At 57.4% G+C, this 15,120-nt stretch overlaps 1 protein-coding gene across 1 annotated transcript in view; it reads right to left on the reverse strand.

Moving 5' to 3' along the window:
- COL13A1 (collagen type XIII alpha 1 chain) overlaps positions 1–15,120 on the reverse strand; it is a 76,016-nt gene that overhangs the window by 53,109 nt on the left and 7,787 nt on the right. Inside the window, exons 5-11 of the mRNA XM_081823097.1 lie at positions 14,962–15,012; positions 8,518–8,553; positions 7,659–7,685; positions 6,566–6,592; positions 2,150–2,176; positions 2,027–2,053; positions 1,204–1,230 (exon numbers count right to left, since the gene is read on the reverse strand). Of these exons, the coding sequence (XP_081679223.1) occupies positions 1,204–1,230; positions 2,027–2,053; positions 2,150–2,176; positions 6,566–6,592; positions 7,659–7,685; positions 8,518–8,553; positions 14,962–15,012 (222 nt within the window). The remainder of the gene's footprint in view (positions 1–1,203; positions 1,231–2,026; positions 2,054–2,149; positions 2,177–6,565; positions 6,593–7,658; positions 7,686–8,517; positions 8,554–14,961; positions 15,013–15,120) is intronic.

Here is a 15,120-nt window from a genome sequence, read left to right on the forward strand (position 1 = left end):
TGTTATTGTATCAGGACCAGGCGGGCTGAAACACCAGGGCCCCTGCGTCCCCAGAGCACACGCCGCTCACTGTGCTGTCTGTGTGGCTACCGGCCGGTGCGCCCTGCCCGGGGCTGAGCCCGGCTTTGGCCTCAACCCCTGCCCCAGCTGCTTGTGGTGAAGACCCCCTGCAGCCTCTCCCTGGCCCGGGAACCCAGGGATCAGAGTCCGAGCGGCGGGGCACTGCTAGAAAGGCCTCCCGGTGGCTTTCCGGAGCCGTGCTGACTCTGAGCCTGACTCGCACTTGTCTCCACGTCCTCGGTCTCCTTGCCTGATGGGGTGGCAGCCAGGGAAGCCACACCCTGTGTGTGCTTCTGGGCACAGTGAGGCCCGTGGCACAGGGATGGGCACACAAAGATACTAGGGTCTGAGAGCGACATGTTTCTGGTCCCAGCTCACTGGGGCTCTCACCGGAGGGCCCACATCTTCGCCCTCCCTGTCCCAAGAATGACCCCTTACGACTGGTGCCCACATCTGCAGCTTCCTAGTAGGACTGCAGCAGGCTTTGGGCTCTATATCTGGGGACAACGCAAAGCAAAGGAAGGAGCTGGGGCCTGGGGGTGACCGGGAGACCATCCCAGCTCAGAAATCCCCACCCTGTTTTGGAGAAGGCAAAGCAGAGACTTTATCCTTGAATCGATACAACCAGCCCCCAGTTATCTCCCACCATTGAGGTTTGGGTCATCTGCAGCAATGACTAACCCAAAAGTCCCTCTGATTCAGCCGGGGCAGGCAGCCAGACATGCACACCCAGTCACACACGCACGCCGGGCAGGGAGTCAGACCCACAGACTCACATAGCTGCACGGCCTTACAGCGAGGGGATGTGCAGAGGAGACGCAGGGCCAGACACCCGGAGTTCCAGATGCACACACACGCTGGAAGGTTTGCATGCCGGCCAGCGCAGGCGCAAACACCCGGAGACACGCTCGGGTGGGGGAACACGGGCGCTGGAGGCCAGCTCTGCACAAGCACGCCACGGACCACCGGGCACACTCCTGGGGGCCGGCTCCCCCTCCCCCACAGCTGCTCTGTGACTGCTGAGTACAGAAGGGGGTGTATGCTTCTGTTCCCCAACCTCTGTGGGTGCTGGGGGCCCCAGGTGGATGAGGCTGAGCTGGGGGCGGTGCCCCAGGGATGGGTCAGTTTTAGGGGTTCACTTACCCGATGTGGGTACTCTCCACACTGACCCTGGGGAACGGAGGGAAGGAGAAGAGGGCGTTAGGCACTCTGGGGAAATTGCGCCTCAGAAGCATCCTCAGGACCACACGTACTCTCCACCCACCAGCCCTGCACTGGTCCTGGATTTAACTGTCTGAGGCAGGAGAACTAACTCCCTCCCTCTCCCCTGGCTGGCAGCAGAGAAGAAACCCCGAAGGCATGCCTGGACACGGCCCCATGGAACACAGGACAGGATTCTGCTGCCATATCCCACTCGCCATGACCGCAGTCAGGAGTTATGCTCCATGCCCGGCTGGAGGTAGCTTCCAGAAAGGTCGATCCTCTGGGTGGGCCCACGCAAGGGCCCTGAGCAGGAGCCCCTGGATGGGAAGTGCAGACATGGAGGCGGGCTGTGGGCCCTCGGAGACGCTTTCTCTGAGGTGGGGGTGCCAGGTCCCTGTACCGTTCGCCCAAGGCCAGCCCAGCAGAGTCTCCATTAGAAATTTAAGGGAATGGAGAATGTACAAGGCCAGGAAGGGAGTCAGGCCAGTGGTTTACAAAGGGACACCTCAAAACCCTAGAGGCGCATGGCGGTGCATCAGGAAGCATGCTGGGCAGAGAAGGAGTCTGCGGAGGGCCAGGCTCCCAGCCACCCTTCCTCCAGAGCACCCTCCCTCTTCTCTCTCACCTACTGCGGCACCACCGAGGATGCCCTGGCTCTGGGGAGAAACACTGGCATTTGAAAATAACCGCTCTGGACCACTTTCTACTGTTAGGGAGGCGGTTTCCTGTGATGAAAATTCTAGGAAACCTCTATCAGGCTTACCTTTTCTCCTTTTTGTCCTTGAGGTCCCTATGAAGAGACAGAAATGGCAGAGTTAGAAAGTGAAGCTAAGGCCCCAGGGGCCCGAAGCCTCCCTGCTGGGGAACTTGAGGGCGAGGTACCAACCGGCTGTCCTCGGGGACCCGTCAGGCCCTGCGGGGAGGAAACACACACAGGTCAGTGGGCGCACCGAGGCCGGGCAGGGGCAGAGGTGTGGGGATCGTGCTGGGCCCGGGGCTAATGCACAGAGTCCTGAAGGCTGGCCTCCACCACCCATGGCCTGGTCCTCCTGTGCCCGAGATGTTCTAGGTGGTGTGGCCCGCCCAGCAAGTCTCAGCTTCCTCCTCCATTGTGGGTGTGACTAGGTGACTGGTGCCCGCACGGGGCCATGATAAAGAGAAGACACCATCCTCCTCGTTCCTCCATCGTCCCCTCATGGGCCAGCAGCGAAGGAGGCTGCATGGACACCTCAGGGGGTGCTCTGCTGTTGTGGGCTGTCCTGCCTCACGCATGGCCATCTCCTCATGGAGCCAAGAAGTAGAGGTCCAAAGCCTCTAGGGGGGACCCTGGCACATTCTGTCTTCTGCTCAGCACTGCCTCAGCATGAAACCCACTGAGCCAGAAGGGCTTCGGGGTACATGCGGGGGGCTTTGGAGAAACCTTTGGTGAAGAGAGGAAGCAGGAGGTTGGCGACTTGAGCCATGTTCTGGGCCCCTCAGAGGAACAAAAGGGGTCTTGGGGCTCCTTCTGGGGTGTCTTGTCAAGTTTGCAGGGCTGAGAAAGAAGTCTGGGTTCAGGGTGGACCCCTGTCCTTTGAGGAGGACACAGGGTTCAGCTGGTTGTCTCAGGAGCTGACCTGAGGCTGGTGTGGAGGGAAGAGGGGAGGACACGCGCCTCGTGCTTTGAGGACCTGCTCCGAGGCTGGTGTTCAGGACGTGCTGAACTCACACCCGCACTGGCCCACGGAGAAGACGCTCACGTCAGCTCCACCTCCCAAACGAGGTGATGGAGACGGGGCCCTGCAGCTCAGTGAGTGGGGGGCGCTGGGACGAGAGCTAGGGTCCACTGACTGCAAAAGTCCAGCTGTTTACACTCCGCCACGCTCTCCGAACTGAGCTGGGGCTCAGAAGGCAGGGCTTCTAGACTTGGCTGGAGCCACAGGCAGTGTCTCAGCCTCTGGGGCCCTGAGGTCCCCTCCAGCCACCATCCTGAGGATCCACCTGCTGGACCCGTCTCTTTGGGATCTTCCTGCAGGGGCTCATGTGGGTGGGAGAAGAGCCTCTCTTGCCCCCGACTTGTCAACTGGACCAACCAACAAACTGGGAAATTCCCAGCAGGTTCATGGGAGGGGACAAGTGGCCTTTGGGACAACCCATGGGGCGCCGCAGCCCATCCGGCTGACCAGGTGTTCAGCATAAGGCCCACAGAACATGCCGCATCTGGCAGGGAAGCAGCCTGCAGGTGACCGGGCCGCCCCCTCTCATGAAAAAGAGAGGCAAGGGATGAGAAGGGGAGGGCCAGCGGCTGAGGACAGCCACACAAAGGTTTGGGGCTGTAGGACCTTGGAGCCTCCAATCCAGATGTCCCTGATGGTGGCCTTGGCACAACAGCGGTCCCCAGAGGTATTGCGTTGACACCACACAGTTTTATTTCAGTGGATTGCCAACATTTAAGAGCAAGGAGAGTACGACACAAATCTGGATTTCAAGTTTCTCTTAAATACTTCAAGGTTCAACAACACACGGCACCAATTAGCTCTAGTTGAGTAGCGGCTGCCCCCGGAAGACGGGTCACAGGTGGTGCGCTAAGGTGCTTGGCCCCTCCCCTGTGCCGGGCACTGTCGGGAGCGCTTGGTGTTAATGACATCCTCCCACCCTTAGGGCAGCTCTGAGCAATGGGATAAGAAGTGCCTTCAGAGTCCCAGCTCTCCTTCCTGGCACCTGTGGGATCCCCGATCCTGTCTATACCTTACATTCAGTTCTGGGGGCTCCTGTGGGGTGGGTGGAGCAGGGGTGATCCCCTTTTGAGGTGAGGACACTGGCTAAGCATGTGAGAGTGAGCCCTAGCCCCCCATGTTGGATGCCTAGCAGAGGGGAAACCATCTGGGGATGGAGGTGAGTGGGAGACAGACAGATGATAAGCAGGCCAAGATCATTACACTAGACAGTGTGTTGAATTAATAGTGCGGGTCCCTGTGCCAAGCCAAACAGAAGCCTAATGGTTCTGGGGCCTGTCAGATTTTGATGGATGACTAAGAGGCAGACAGGGGATCTATTACACTGGTGTGGGCTCATGGGACTTGGGATGACCTCACCCTTTCCCCCCCCCAAGTTAGTTCTGTCCCCCAAACAGACAGGGGAGACTCATGGGTGGTTCAGTGGGGTGGGGCAGTGGGATGGCAGAGGAGGTGCCCCACAGAAGGGTTCCTTTCCCTCAAGACAAAGGGCTCTGGCAGCAGAAAGGAATGTGGTAAGACCCCACCACATGGGTCTCAATCCCAGCTCTGTGATTTAGAAGCTGTGTAGCCTTGGGCAATATACTCAACCCCTCTGTGCCTCGATCTCCCCTTTTGTACAGTGGGGATAATAAGCCGTTACGAGGATTACAGAACAGTGCCTAGTTGACCATCTTATTACTTCTGGGTTGCCACGGACTGTGTTACGGTTAGTGTCAGGCCACTAGGAAGGGAAAGAGGGTGGCAGGGAGGGGTTGAGGGAGGAAGCACCCCAAACTCCTGGCATCTAAACCCCAATGCCTCTGGAACAATGGCAGCATGGAAGGGTTCCTGCCTTGGTCTCCACGGCTTCCCACATGTGCTGAGCAATGCTTGGAACAGGGGAGGGGCAACAGGACATGCACCTGCAGTGGGGCTGGCCGTGATGGACAGGAAAGCTGGCCGGACACCACGGCCTCCAGAGCCTCACTGCCCTTTTTCTGTGGCTATTTTAAGGACTTGCCTGCCTCAGGCCTTTGCATGTGCTGTTCTCCCATTTCCAGAATGCTCTTTCCCATTCCTTTTTCTCTCAGTTAAACCCTCATCCCTCGGGCCGCAGTTCACGTCTTTCTCAGAAAGCCTCTCTGACCCTCAGCCTGGGTGAGGAGCTGTTATGCTGGGGTTTCTCAGGCTAACTGGCACGGCCTTTTTATAGAACGACTGCCAAGGTCATTTGTTAATTATGCGTCTGATTGTTTAACTGCATGCTCCCCTGCTAGATGGTGAGCTACAGGATGGCAAGGACAGTGTCTTTCTTACTCCTGTCTGTACCCCTGCTACCTGGCACAGTGCCCAGCGTAGTGCAGATACTCAGTAAGAATGTGTTAAGGGAAGGCAGGAGGCGGGGAGATAGGGAAGGTGAGAGGGAAAGAAGGAGGGAGAAAGGCAATAAAATGTGGAGGGAAGGAATTAGAGAATTGGGTTTGGATCCTCTTTCTGATGCTCCCTAGCTGTGTGACTTAAGGCAAGTTACTTAGACTCTCTGAGCTTCAGTTTCCACCGTGTCAAGGGGCTACTAGTAGGACCTGGAGCACAGGCTTCTGCTGAGGATGAAGGAGATAAGACACGCATAGGACTTAGCTCCGTGCCCACCACATAGAAAACCCTCAAGGAATGTTAGCTGGGCCTGAGTTAACTGGATAGGCTGAAGTCCAGAGGGTGCTGAGTTGCTAAAGGTCCAGTGCAATTTAGGGGGAGCTGGGGCGAAAGCCAGGTCTCCTTTCCCATCCACGAAGTCAGCCACCTCTGCACCCCGGTTGTGAGCGGAGCGTGTCCTCATGCCTGCACTTGGAGCAAGACGTGCACCAGAGCCGGGCTGGACAGGGAGGCGGGGAGCCTGCCATGCTGCACATTCCAGGCCCTTCTGCAGGAGGGGGGTCCTCCCAGTATAGAGATGACCACCCGGGGAGGCTGGATAGCATCCCAGCTCTGGGCTGGCCCATCTACTTTTAATGGCCCATCCCTTCCATGGAGAACTGGCCCCCTCCCCTGGAGGGGGCGGCCCTGGAGAAGGGGAGGTTCTCCCTTCTGGAAGGAGTGGCCTGCCTGGGGGAGACTGTAGAGACAGGAAATCCCTTTACAAGGCCTTGCAGAATGTGGAAGGGGCTGGGAGGAAGGTGGGGACAACCGTCTGACTCTCCAAGTCGGCTTTGTGCCCAGCTGGGACAGGAGTGCTTGGAGTCCTGGGGCAGCCTCCAGCAGGGCCAGCACTAGGAAATCCGGTTGCAGAAAAAGAGCTAGATGGGCTCCTCCCCCCACCCCCCTCACCCCCGAGTTTACATTCAGCCCTGAGGCAAAGGCGTGGCAGTTTGGGAGCACCTGCCTCTCCGGACCTCCTTTTCCTCATTTTTCAGGTGGAGAAGCCCCCTGCCCACCTCTCCTCCCTGCGTTGATGTGAGGACCTAGGGGTTTCGTTGTATACAGCTGGGGAGTGACCGTGGGGGCAGCCGCTTGACGGTCCCTGTGGGCCCCCTTTGCAGGGCGGCACTTGGCTGCAACCAGGCTGACCCCCCACCCCTCAAGGGAAGGCAGGAAAGCTGGGGTCTTACCATCTCCCCTTTGGGTCCGGGGTGGCCCTGGAAGGAGAAGAGTGTGAGCGCCGGGTACACTGCACCCTGAAACCCCCGCCCTGCCCCCTCCATCACCCACTGCTCATTTTGCACACGTCTTTCCTCGTCACCTGTCCTCTTGCTCCCCGTCCTGGACCTGCTGGCTCAGGCGTGGTCACCCGCCCGTCCCCCTTTGCTGGGTCTTACTCAGCAGCTGGCAACCCCTCAAGAGCCCCTGCCCCATGCACACACCCAGGGCAGCTTGGAGGCACGCCGGGTCCTGGGGGCTGAGTGGGAAAGACCACCAAACACCTCGCTGTGCTCAGCTCTGGCCTGCAGTGGGGAACTGACCAGGTGGGTGGCCAGGCCCTCATAGCGGGGTGCTGGGCTCCGGGGCGAGACGAGTGCGTGGGGCTGGGCTTGGCACTCGTTGCCTTCCCTTGTCATCTCTGAGGACATCAGAGGGGTCCAGCTCTCCCCCGGCTCACTCCTTCCGAGGAGTGGGGTGGGGTCTCCCTTCCGCCATGAATATTTGGGTCTGGGACCCAAGCCCAAAGGATTAAAATGGACAGACAGAGGAGCTACAGATGGGGACACAGACTCCATCTGGACATGGGTGTGTGGGGGGTCCACCAGGGTGGGAGACCCGAGGAGACAGGGTGGCGCAGGCAGCTGCCTGGTGGTGCTGGGGAGCAGGTGTGGACCAGTGCCCACGCTCCACTTCAAGTCAGCGGCTTGAGCTCTCCACCCGTCTTCCCTCCCAGCTGCCTCCCCGCCTCACCCCCTACCGCAGCCCCTTCGAAGGGCGCCTCAGAAACACCAGCTTCTAGGGGTAGTTCTTGCTCCAGACGCCGAGAACCCAGCTTGGCGGCCGTGGACTTGTGCCCAGGGGAGGCCCACTGGGGGCTGGGGCAGCTCATTCCAGTGGCCCCTCCCCCCCTCACATTGGCAACGATTTCCCGCCCCAGGAACATCCATTCTCTCTGGAGTTTCTCCCACCGAGTAAGGGTCTTGCAGAAGGACTGAGGACCCAGGGTTAGTGACCTGGATCAAGCGAGGGAGAGGAGCTCACAGCCCGAGAGGGTCCACTCACCGGTTTGCCATCGAGCCCAATGGGACCCTGAAAGGGAAAGAGGCCCCGCGTCAAGACAAACAGCACAGGTCTCCTGCCAAAGAGGCGGCCCGGGGCGGGGTTTAAGGGCGCACAGGTTCTGGACTCCAAGTTGGAGTTCAAGTGTCTGCTTGACCACTTACTGGTTGTATGACCATGGGTAAGCTTAAGCCTGTTTCCTATCCTACCATGGGGATAATAGAGTCTTCCATGAGGGGTCTTTGTGAGGAGTGAACGAAATGCCACCTGGCCAGCACCCGGCACGAGGGACAGCCTGAGGGATGACAGTCACCATGGCGATCACAGACCTACCTCCTCCTCCTTACCCCGAGTGGAAAGTGAACCTGGTGTTGCTAGAAAGCCTGGGGCGGGCTAGCACCAAGGCCCGGGGAAAAGGAGAGCTAGTTGCTTTCCTGCCCTCCTCTTAGAACCTGTCCTCGACCCCTCGGGCAGGGGTCACCGGGCATCCAGATGGCCACCTGACCGCCTCCTGCAGGCGGGTCTCCTCTCCAGACCAGGTCGGAGGTTGCTTCCCTGAGGTGCATCATCTGTCCCACCTTCCAGTGTCCTGCTGAGGTTAACCCAGCCTGTGACTTCCCCCGCCTGTCCCTGTCCTGCTGTCCCTTCATTTCCCTATGACTGTCCCTGTCCTGTCTTGCACTCTGGGCTGAGTGTCAGCTACTCTCCTCAGTGGCTCTCTGGGAGAGGCTGCAGGAAAGGGTCCTTACTGACCAGAGTTGGAAGGTCAAGAGGAGCTTGAGGGCTGGCCCCACATGAAGTTTAACCCAGCCAGGCCCAGGGGTCACTGGGGACATGGCTCATCTGGGCCCTCCCTACTTACCGGAAATCCAGGGAAACCTCGAGTGCCTGGCTGACCCTGGAAAGAGCAGGAGAGGAGTGAGGATGGGTGAGGAGGGGATGAAGCTAGACCGAGTCCCCTTTGCTCTCAGAGGGTCTGTGGGTTCCCTCCCACTCCTCTGGGGTCCTCCGGGGGAGATACTCCCCGTGGTGAGCTGGCTAGCGGGGAGGCTGGAGAAAGATGGAAAGAACACCAGAGGAAGCCTCCTCCGGGGCCTGGGGAAAAGGAGGGGCCCAGCCTTTTTCGGGTCCTCCATGCCCTGAACCCCAACATATGAGCAGGTGGCTGGAGGGCACGGACAGTGGGGACCGGCCTGGTGTACCCTGAACTCCCGGCTGCGATCTTCTGAGTCCTTTTTATTTATACAGTCGTTGCCCAGGGCTACTTACATGAGGATGGTTTGGACAGCAGAAGCTGACCTTCAGAAGGTGTGTTTTCAGGCCACACGGGTCAGATCTCTCATTTTTCTCTTGCCCTGGCCCAGCAGGCCCCGCCCCCAGTTGGGCAATCTCTGGGTCCCCCAATCTTTGTGCCCATTCATGCCCATTCTCTTGCAGGTGCAGAGGGCCACTCGGGTCGGTGTTTGGGCTGGAGACTAGAAGCCGCCGGTCACAGCCCGGTGGCCTCCGGTCCAGACTCAGGACAACAGAGATGTGCTGAGGTCAGAAGCAGCGTGGGGCTGAGCAGACCCAGGGCTGGGGAGGGCTGAGCGGGAGGTCAAAGCCAGTGGTCCCTTCTTCTCACGTGTCATTCACAGCCGACCCGGTCTCACTAGCCCTGCTCCTGCCCCATCTCCCCTACTCTTCGCTCAGACACACGGTTCCCCTGCTTTCCCCGGACATACCCCATCTTTCCCACTGTCAGCCCTCAGCTGGGAGTCTCCCTTTGACTGAGGCGGCCACAGTGTCCTCTCAAGCTTGGGCCTCCGAGTCTGGCAGGCTGAGCTACAGTCCTTCCTCCAGCAGCCTCAGCTGGGTGACTAAGTCTTTAGGCTTCCCTTTCCTCGGTCCTATAGCATGGGGACAAGAGCGTGACCTCACAGGGTCACTGAATCACATCCGATTGTACTCGTGAAGCCTGCTGAAATGGTAGCTGCCACTAATCCATCAATGTTTGCTGGATTGAACCGAACCAAGGAGCGCCAGAATAAAGCCTTCGGAGCCATGGACGATGGGCCCTGCCAAGTGGCAGTTTCCGAATCAGACCCCGTCGGGAGGGAGATTTCTCCACATCCATCTGCTGTGAAGCGGGAACCAGGCTGCTTGGGTCTTCCTTGAAGCCATGGACAGGAGTGCCCAGAGGCCTCTGCTCGGACACGGCTGAGTGGGACGGGGACCCTGCCATCAGGGTGGGAGCGTCAGTCAAGTGGGGACAGACCTGCAGTGTCCTACGGGGTCGGGATGGGTTTGTGGCAGGCAGCCCAAGGGCAGGAGGGAGGACATGCCACTCAAATGTCGGAGAGCCCCGGGCTCACTTACTCTCTCTCAAGGGTAAGTGATGCTAAGAATAGCACTAAGGAGAAAACCCGGAAACCCTGCGATGTGGCCTCTGGAACCTCGCAGTGTAAACTTTCAACTACTCCGAATGCTGAGAGGCCCGAGGACAAAGGTCAGGAGGAAAGGATTCCAAGAAACATCTTCATGTCCCGCTCAGGATAATGTTTACACGGTAGGGATAAGCACATGGTTTGCTAATTACAGAGCCTGCCCGGGAGCAGGATGCATCTCCCCAACTCAGAGCCAAATCCGGGGCTAACCAAGGCTTTTTCGGGATTTTGGGAAGAATGTTGTCACTGACCAAATGGAAACTGGGACTCTACTTCCTGGAGATGCTGGGCTGGGTAAGGCACTCGGGGAGGCCTGGAACTGGATTTTAATTTCGTCTCTTCAGTTACACGCTGAAGTTGGACCTCTCTTGCAGTGTTTATTGGCCGGTCATTTACTCGTGAACTGCCTGTTTGTGTTCCTTACCAAAAATTTCCCCTCGCTTGTTTGTTTCCCATTGGCCCGAGGACAGCTCTTTGTCAAGGTCGGTAACTCTTTGAGGGTCACGTGCATCGCCAATAGTCCTCCCAATTTGGCATTTGTCTTTTTCATGTTGTATTTCCTGCCCGATGGAAGTTTTGCATTCAGGTGGACACACTTATCAATCTTCTCCTATGGCTCCTGGGTTTTATGCCATGTTTCCAGGGGACCTCCCAGTGAGGACTTCATAAATGTCTGCTCACGCTTTGTCCTCGTATTTTATGGTTTCATGCTTTACATCTAAGTATTTTATCCATTTGGTATTTATTCTGATATAACAAGTGAGGTACAGATTCAGTCTTTTTTTTTTTTGGTTTTACCTTTTGGTAAATGGCTTGTCCCCTGTCTCAGCATCATCTCTTAAACAATCTATTTTCCTCTTCCTACTGTGAAATGAAACCTTTACTGAGGACTAACTTCCCAGATGCGTTTGGCTTTATTTCTGGCCTTCCCATTCTGTCCTATTTAACTGCTCTGTTTTTATAATACATTGGATATCGAGTACAACAACGAGTCCTGTCCTCCCCTACTCCCCTTACTCTATTTTTCAGAAATTTCCTGACATCCTTATGAAAGCTTACTTTTTTCTTCCAAATGAAATGAATATTATTCATTTCACTGGGATTGGGATCATATTAAAATTATGGATTATAGATTTATTCATAGATTAATAATGCATTAATACTATGTCCTTCCATGTAAGAACAAGGGGGATAAGCTTTACATTGCTCTCCCAAATCTCTTCCCTTAATTCGAGGCCAGGGTGGAAAGGGAGCCAAGTGGATCCCTGCTTTTTGGAAGTGGACCCTGATGTCTACTCCTACCTGTAATTCGTGTGGGGTAAAGCCACATAGACAGACAGAAGGCTAACTCTCCCTTCCCTTCTCTCTGACCCCTGAATGAGGGTCAGTCCCATATCTGCCCAGAGCCCGCCTCCCACTCCAAGTCAGTGCTGACTGTCTTTCAAACAAGACCCCCGTGTTGGTCAGTGTGTAATCGTTGGCTAAGGTGACAGAGAGTGGGAGAGAAGAGCCCTGCTTTGTATAGGATCTGCTAATCCCTGTGGTGTAAATAAACCTCCCACCACAGCTGATTTTAAGCTACCAATGTGATGTCACTGAACACAGAGTTGGGAGGGGGTGTGCATGATCTGCTCTCGTGAGCCGGGTGAGCCAACTCCAACTCTGACTTCCAGCAGCAAATGGGGGGCCAAACATCTCCCTTTGGACATTATAAGGACATCTCAAGTTCATCATGTTCTGGTTAAACTCATCTTCCCCGGCAAAATCCGCTCCCCGATTTGGAGAAGGGTACCACCATCTACTTGGTTACTCAAGTCAGAAAGGTGGAGTCATCTTGAACTCCTCCTTCTTTCTCAATCCCCACTTTTATCATCAGTAAATTGGTCAATTCCTCCTCCAAAGGTCCCACCAGTCCAGCCTTTGATTACTGCAAGCGCCTACCAGCCAGTCCCCCACCTGTAGCCGCTTCTAAACACGCTCCATGCCAGGACAGGGAGGGATAGATCTTTTTAAACTGCAAATCTGAGCATGTCCATCCTCAGCTGAACACACACCAAGGCTCTCCACTGCCCTCAGGATAGAGTCCCGACTCCTGAAGACCCTGTCCAGGTCCTTCTCGACTGGGCCCTTGCTCACCTCACTAGCCTCGGCCTGGCTTTGCTACGCAGCGCACTTTCCCTATTTCTCCAGTAGTTCATAAGAACCCGTCTTACCGCGGGGGCTCCTCCCCAGCCTCACAACCTGGGAACCTCTGCTCTTCTTTGATCACAGTTTAGTTACCCCTCCTTCTTGGAAGCCTTCTCTGTCTGCCCACACCCCAAGGCAGGTGCCTCCTCCGTATATCGTTCCCCATAATCCTCGGCCACAGAAGGCTTGCCCACTTGGCCTCTCCCCCTTAATGACAAACACCCCCTTTGTCTTCCCCTACTCCCTGCGCTCACCAGCTCTGCGTGGCTTCCTGGGAGGAGTTGAGGTGGTTGCCCTGGTCTCTAGTGGTCTCTAGTGAGGACTCAGCGGGGGAGGCCCCAGTCACTGGGGTGATGGTCACCCCCACAGTCCAAAGTAGAAGGAGGCTGGGCTTCGTTAAGCCTCCTGGTACCATAATCCTTCTCCTACCACCAAGGCTGCACCCACACGGAGAACCGTTTCTTCTCCGGAAGGTAAATAGCCCTTTTAAAGGGTAGAGCTTGAAACAGGGAGGGCAGAATTGCGGCGAGAATGTTGGCTTTGGAATGAGGCGAAGCTGGACCAGCCCAAGCTCTAGCACTGACCTGCTGAGTGGCCTCAGGTGAGTTATGAAACTCTCAGTCTCCTTCTCTGGGAGATGGGCTGGCGGGCCTGCCCCACAGCTTTGTTGGGAGGACCGATAGAGGCCTGGGCATAGGTGGGCTCTCAGCATAGGCCCTAGGACAGGATAGGTGCCCAGGGGATGGAATTTATCACTATTACCTGGATAGAAGGTACTTTTTGCCATTGGAATCAAATCCCATGCAGGAGGTACGGTTCCTCATGATGCACACTGAGGCAGAAGCCAGGGGAGCTGAGGCAGACCCCTTCCCCCGAGCATGTCCCCCAAAAGGGGGCCTTTTCAACAACTTTTAGGTAGCTCGTTCGCACGGTACTGCCAAAAGGGTATTGGAGGACCGCCGTGATCGACACAATGGGGTCTGTGGTCAGACTGGGAGGCAGGCCGAGGTGGTGGCCAAGGGGTAGGGCCTGTATTCTGTTACTCTTCTATCCACCCAACAGGCCCGTCCCGGCTTGGTCCTGGCTGTTAGAATCTGGGGACTGGCTTTCTCGGTGACCTTTCTCGGTGACCTTGCCAGGAGCGGCTGGGCTCAGGACATGCACATGGCGGTTCCTCTCATGAAGCTTACGGCCCATCGGAGCAGTGGCCACATGAGCCCAGAGGCCCGGATGCCAGTAACCCCGCGGCCTGGCGGTCTGTTGAGCAGTGGGGTGCAGAGTGTAGACTCTGAGCCATGCGGCCCGGGCTGAGCACCTGAATCCCCACGTGGCCACAGTCGAGTGAATGATCCTGGGCAAGTCACTCGGCCTCTCTGTGCCCGGCTTTTCTCACCCATGAAATGGAGGGGCTAATAGTACCTCCCGGTGGGCTTCTTGTGAGGATTAGGTGAGTTACAGCGTGTAGCGGTCTTAGGACGCTGCCTGCCCAAACTTCAGTGCCATGCGTCAATCCATAACATAGTCGCTGGGGTCAGAGCCAGAGGGAATCTTGCCCAGGAGGCCAGGACTCTGCAGCCCGGGACCCTTTCAACCCTGCCTCCAGCCTCGGCCCCCGACCAGTCTGCCAGCCCTGCTCCCCAGCTCTGCCCTTTGGCTCCCCACCCTGACCCGTCCCCCGCCTCCAAGCAGCCCTGAACGGGGGAGCTTCAGCTCCTCCCTCTCGGCACAGCCCCTCCTGTGGATGGGATTTAGCGAACGGCTCTCTGAGCCCGCTCCCTAGACTATGGGTAGGAGATGTTCCCGCTTGCACTGGCTCCCTCTGGTGAAGGCAGGGGAATGGGCAGGCTGGACTCCACACCTCCACTGGGCTAGCCTCAGACTCCCAGAGGCTAGCCCTCTGCTTTCCTCTCCCTCTCACTGTGCAGGCAGGACAGGAAAAGTGCACAGTAGAGCATGGAGATGGTGGCCTGATTTATGGGGGAAGCTCTTGGTGCCAAGGGTCCTGGGTTCTAATCCTGTCCCAGCCTCTATGTGTGGGCCCCTGGCCCCTTGCTGGACCTCAGTTTCCCCTTCTGAGGGGGCTGTGCTAGACCATCGCTGAGGTCCTTTCTACCCTGACATTTGGTGATTGTCCTGATGCCCCGTGGTTTGGGCTCTCCTTCCCATAGTCACAGTATCTTCCCACATCGTCACCCAGGTCCCCTTTTGGTCCCTAAGGAAACATATCGGAGGGGAAGCTTCTGATTTCTCCGAGCCCCGGGCCACTGGGTAGAGGCACTAAGAACGAGGCCTTTGAGGACGAGTGGTGGGTCAGGCCTCTGCTGAGACCAGGAGCGTGTGCTTGGGGCAGCAGATCTGGGTGCTGGGTACCTGCTCCAGGGGCTTCTGGAAACAAGGCTTGTCCCCTGGAAAGCTGGAGCAGCCCATCTGGGGAGGGGCGAGTACTTTCTCCCTGCCTGTAAACAGCAGGGCCACCTCGCAGCTGCTGGCTTCCTCGCCAAAGGGTGGTCCTCATGAACCCTCCCGAGAAGCTATAATTTCGGTATATTTAGGCAGGCCTGCCCTGGTTGACCATATTATAGGTGGTGGCCGCCAGGCCCAGAGGCACAGCCAGGACTCGCTCCCCTCCACCCAAACCCTTGCCATTAGCTAGCCCAGCCCCCCCACCCTGAAGAAGAGCAAAAACCACTTACAGGGGGGCCACGGGGGCCGATGATGGACATGCCGGCATCTCCTGGGGCCCCCTGTGGGAGAGAGAGAGAGAGGAGAGGGAGAGGGACAGGGGCAGGGACAGGAGGGGGGAGGGGTGGGCAAAGGAGGAGGTAAAGAAGGGAGACGGCAGGTGGGGAAGG

The sequence above is a fragment of the Leptonychotes weddellii genome, chromosome 6, assembly GCF_054177405.1.
Source record: "Leptonychotes weddellii isolate Sample4059 chromosome 6, ASM5417740v2, whole genome shotgun sequence".
In the NCBI taxonomy this organism is placed as follows: Eukaryota; Metazoa; Chordata; class Mammalia; order Carnivora; family Phocidae; genus Leptonychotes; species Leptonychotes weddellii.